The following is a 5270-nucleotide window of genomic DNA, read 5'->3' on the forward strand; positions in this document are numbered from 1 at the left end:
TTTGGGAGGCTGAGGTGAGTGGATTGCCTGAGCCTGTGGGTTCGAGACCCGCCTGGGCAACTTGGCAAGACCTCATCTCTACAATAAATCAAGAATCAGCCGGGTGTGATAGCGCACGCCTGTAATTCCGGCCACTCAGAAGGCTGAGGCAGAAGGATAGCTGGAGCCCTCCAGTCTGGGCGACAGAGTGAAACTCCAACTCAAAAAAAAAAGAAGCAAAATAACACAATGAAGATGGATTTTGTGAGTTTTCAAATGATTGTTTTATGTTGATATAATTATAAACTTTGATTTAGTTAATCTTATAACAAGACTATGTCTGGTTTCAGATGAATGGGAGTGGAATATTGGATGAAAATAGATTTTGAAATCTCCGCATCATGGTTTTGAGCTCCCTGGTGACTGCGTAGTCTCACTGTGTGGGAAAAGTTCACGCTGAAAATCTGAAGCAATTAATGGGTGAATATGATCAGATTTCTCCAGCAAGTTCTCAGCCTAATAAGGGTAAATAAAAAATTCCAGTCACCTCTTTATTCATATCTTTGCCATCTGTGGTCTTGGGATTGGCTTCTTTCACATAATTTTTTAAAACTTTTTGACTCTTGTAATAACACTTAGCAAATTTAATCTTTTTTTTGATTCGGAGTCTCTGTCACCCAGGCTGGAGTGCAGTGGCACACTCACAGCTACCCTAGCATCGACCTGCTGGGGTCCGGCGATCCTTCTGCCCCAGCCTTCCAAGCAGCTGAACTACAGGCACGAGCTACCACACCCAGCTAATTTTTGATTTACTGTAGAGACAAGGTCTCGACCAGGTTGCCCGGGCTGGTCTCAAACCCGCAGAGTGAGGCTATCCACTTGCCATGGCCTCCCAAAGTGCTAGGATGACTGGCTGAGCCACCGAACCCAGCCTATAATGATTCTTAGCTTAAAACAGACATTGTACAGCTGGAAGGTCTTCAGGGACAATAACATGCAGGAAGTTGTTGTTGCCCGTGATGACAGTGCCTTCTCTGGAGCACCTTGAGGGACCTGCCTCAGATGTTCTACAGTTAACTATTTTTATGTAGTAGCAGGGGTGCACTATAAAATGACAATAGAAAATGTGGTAGACACATAAACCAGTAACATCATCATGTGTTGTTATTATCAAATCTTGTGTAATGTACAAAATATATTTTGCACAACTGGCAGTGCAGTAGATTTGCTTACAGCAGCATTGCTACAAGCATGTGAGCAATGCATTGTGCCACGGCATTACTATGTCATTAGGCAGTGGGAATTTTTCCGCTGCATTGTAACATTCTGGGGCCACTGTCATGTATTAGTATATAGCGAATGACCATATCTCCTCTTCTTCTGGATAAATTCTTAGGAGCAGAATAAGTGGATCACACAGCAGGTGTATGTTTAACTTCTTAAGCAGCCAGACTGTTTTCCAGGTGGTTGGGTCGCTTTACGTGTTCCCAGCAATGCACAGTTGCCACACCCTCACCAATGCTGGCTAGTGTTGTCAGTCATTTTAATTTTAGTCATTTTAGTGAGTATGTAGTGGTATCTCCTTGTGGTTTTAATTCACATTTACTTGACAATTGATGATTTTAAACATTTTGTATATATTCTTTTCTGAAGTGTTGGTTAAAATAGTCTACCCACACTTAAGCAGGTATTTGTTACCTTATTTTTTATTGTTATTCTAGTCAGAAGTTTTATCTATTTAAATTTAATAGGAGGTCAGGCGTGGTGGCTCATGCCTGCAATCCCAGCACTTTGGGAGGCCGAGGCAAGAGGATTGCCTGAGCTCAGGGGTTCTAGGCCAGCCTGGGTAACTTGGTGAGACCTCGTCTCTACCGTAAATCAAAAAATAAATAAATGAATTTAATAGTAGATGTGTCTGTAATCCAGCACTTTAGAGGCTGCAGCAGGAAGTTTGCTTGAGCCCAGTAGTTCAAGCCCAGCCTAGGCAACATAGCAAGACCTCGTCTCCATAAAAAATTTTAAAAAGTAGCTGGATATGATGGCACATGTCTGTAGTCTCAGCTACTTGGGAGGCTGAGACAGGAAGATTACTTGAGGCCAGGAGTTTGAGGCCACAGTGACCTATGGTTATGCCATTGCATTCTAGCCCAGGCAACAGAAAAAGACGTCAGCTCGTAAAGATAGATAAATAAAAATAAATAAATAAACTTAATAGGAACTATGTTTTCTAACTCACCAAATGAGACTTCGTTTATTATTTTCTTTTTAAATTTTCCCCCAAAAAAGGCTGATCATTAGTTAGACTCCAGAGTGCTGTGTCAGGCTTATTCCTTCTAAGTTTTGGAGATAATATATATCACCAAAAATATCTAGGGCATTATCTCATAGAAAGTATATATTTTTTTCTTTTTGATATGTTTGTACAGGATTTGTATGTGATTTGAGATGGTGGGAAGCAAGAGAATCAGAAACAGTGTTTACCCCCAAAAAGAAACAAAACAAGCAGACAGAAACTCTAGTATACCTACTCTAAATTTCTTTCAAAACTTTGCTCTGCATCGGGCCTATTCCCTTTCAGCAACCTCGACCTGATGGGTTCAGGAGATCCTTCCACCTCAGCTTTCCATGTCATGTAGCTGAAACCATAGACGTGTACACCACCACACATGGCTAGATTTTTTTTATTTATTGTAGAGGCGAGGTCTCACCAAGTTGCCCAGGCTGGTCTTGAACCCCTAGACTCAAGCAGTCCTCTCACCTCTGCCTCCAAAAGTGTTGGGATTACAGGCGTGAACCACTTCACCTGGCTAAGATGTTCCTTTATTTTTTCTCTGAACCCTCTTATCAGTACTTGCAGAGATAACAAACCAGAAGACATTCTAGAATGCTCTTTTTCACCAGTCAGAAGTGACGGAATGAGATCTCAGCCCTAAGATACAGAACTCTGTTTCCTCATCTTCCCTCATGCTCTATACCTAGTGGATTTCATCTTAGAGCTGAATTTTAATTTCTAAACTTCCCAAACCATATTACAAATATCCTTTTATTATTAAGCCTTACGGTATTCTAATTAGGTGAGTATGTATGTTTATTTTATTTCGGTTGAGTGAACTAAAGATTCTATAAATCCAGTTGCTTCTCTATGGTTTTATTACTTCTCTTAGACAACAATATGCAGGGAACTGAATAATCAGAACTTCAGAAATTATCTGAGCATTCAGACAGGCAGCCCTGTGGACATGTGATCCTTACTCACACATCCCCACATGTCTTTCATGCTGCCCTCCAACGGCAGGCACCCTGTGTGGGAGAACCTCTCTGACCTCTTCTTCCCACTTTTGAGAAGGGTAAAGTTACTTGTGAGTGACCTGGATGGTATTTGGCCATCCTGATGCTACTGTTTGGCATATGGATAGTTAACTTTTACGCTGTGGTAGTTTTAATTTGTTTGAGCTGCTTTGTTTTTTGAAGCTCTTTTCTATAGCAAAGGATATGCTCAAAATAATCTAGTAAGAATTTTCTCGCATCTTCTCTGTAGAGAGTCCCTTTTTGTCAACCTAATGAAGCATTCGAAGAAGACGCATGACTCTTTTCAAGATGAGCTTGAGGATTACATTAAAGTTCAGAAAGCCAGAGGCTTAGAGCCAAAGACTTGTTTCAGAAAGATGAGAGAGGACTATTTGGAAACCTGTGGGTACAAAGATGATGTTGATTCAAGACCCATACATAGAATGTTTGATCAAAGACTGCCACCCAAAGCCATCCAGACCTACCCAAGATCATGCGGTATTTCACAAACAGCGGAAAACAGGTTACCTCAGTGGTTACCATCTCATGACAGCAGGCTGAGACTAGACTCTCTGAACTACCGTCAATCCACCAGGGACTGTTTCTCAGAAAAACCAGTACCCCTGAACTTGAACCCGCAAGAGTATAGTTGCTCATATAGTGTAGAAACTGGAGTTTCTAAGCACCTCTCCTCAGACAACAGTACCACTAGCCATCAAGCCAGTCATCCGAGGAAGAGTCACCCAGAGGAGGGCCGAGGAAAACCAGAGGAGGAGCGACCCAAGCATAAGAGGCAGCGAGGGTGCGAGGGGACTGATGTAGATGAACACACAAGCGTCCAGAGAAAGAGAACAGAGGTGGAGACAGAAACCGCACAGGTTGGAACAGAAAAGCCCAAGAATCGGAAGGAGAAAAAAAGCCGAGAGGTTACCTCTAAGAAAGAGGAGCGTAAGCGAAGAAAAGAGAAGAAGGAGCAAGGCAAAGAAAGGACCGAGGAGGAGATGCTTTGGGACCAGTCTATCCTTGGGTTTTGAAGCTTCCTCACTGGTTCTTCCGAAGTTGAACTGAACATCAGTTGAGCAGCCTGGTGTTACGGTGTTTGTGTGTTTGTAGCGCTTTGCTTATGCAAACAGGGACTTTGGCTGCTAACAGAGACCGGGTGAACAGAAAGTGTTGAGTATGTTTGCTCTCTCACATGGAAAGTACTTTTTCTCATTTGTAAAAGCATTTTTACATTTTTCTTTCATATAATGTACTTTCCCTTAATGAAAGTGGCTCTGCTTTTTTTATTCATCAGATTGCTTTGATGGTGGAATTATTTTCCCCTGGGAGGGTATTTATTTGAAATTGGAGGAGTAACAGGCTTTGCAGAACCAGTTGCTTGATTGGGTTTGTTACAGTTTGGAGTTGGGTATTTTTATGTTCCTTGGTTTTCTCTCTGAAGCAATTTTTTTTTCCTTTGTTAGACCTACTTGCAGTGCATTTTCTAGGTTGGAAAGTGGAAAATACATTATAATAATAATAAACTTAGATACATATAGTTTTAAAAGTTTCAAAGACTCTTGATACAAAAATCAGTTTATATTCTGAAAATATTTATAATAAAGTGTTCTAATTTCTGCATGTTGTTCTGGATCATTGATATGTCCCCCTTCAACTGTGATTTTTCTCTTGGGGGGAAATGCAGTAACTGGGTAGTTTGTGCTTAAGAGGAACAATCTTTCGGGTGGGTCACACTTTAAAGTTGTAAAATTTTCTTATCTATTATTCCTTGCTTATTCATATTTGAATCCAGTTTTAAGGTGGAAATCTATGACTGACTTTATTTTCAAATAGTTAACACTGAAGAGAGAAGAGTTTATAAGAAATGAAATGCCATCTGACGACTTGGTCCTGTTCATTGTTTTCACTCTAATAATCCCCCTTTTGTTGTTGGTGGTGGTGGTTTTGTTTTTTTTTGTATGTGTGGTTTTTTTTTTTTTGAGTCAGACTCTCTGTCACCC

The 5270-nt window shown here is 40.9% G+C and overlaps 1 protein-coding gene across 1 annotated transcript in view; it reads left to right on the forward strand.

Moving 5' to 3' along the window:
- The window catches only part of KRCC1 (lysine rich coiled-coil 1), a 9547-nt gene extending 4657 nt beyond the window's left edge, over nt 1-4890 (forward strand). Inside the window, exons 2-3 of the mRNA XM_008050217.1 lie at nt 330-504; nt 3518-4890. Of these exons, the coding sequence (XP_008048408.1) occupies nt 3540-4301 (762 nt within the window). The 5' untranslated portion in view covers nt 330-504; nt 3518-3539 and the 3' untranslated portion in view covers nt 4302-4890. The remainder of the gene's footprint in view (nt 1-329; nt 505-3517) is intronic.
- The last annotated feature ends 380 nt before the right edge of the window (nt 4891-5270 follow it).

The sequence above is a fragment of the Carlito syrichta genome, unplaced genomic scaffold (genome assembly GCF_000164805.1).
Source record: "Carlito syrichta isolate Samal-C Ts95f unplaced genomic scaffold, Tarsius_syrichta-2.0.1 Scaffold143257, whole genome shotgun sequence".
In the NCBI taxonomy this organism is placed as follows: domain Eukaryota; kingdom Metazoa; phylum Chordata; class Mammalia; order Primates; family Tarsiidae; genus Carlito; species Carlito syrichta.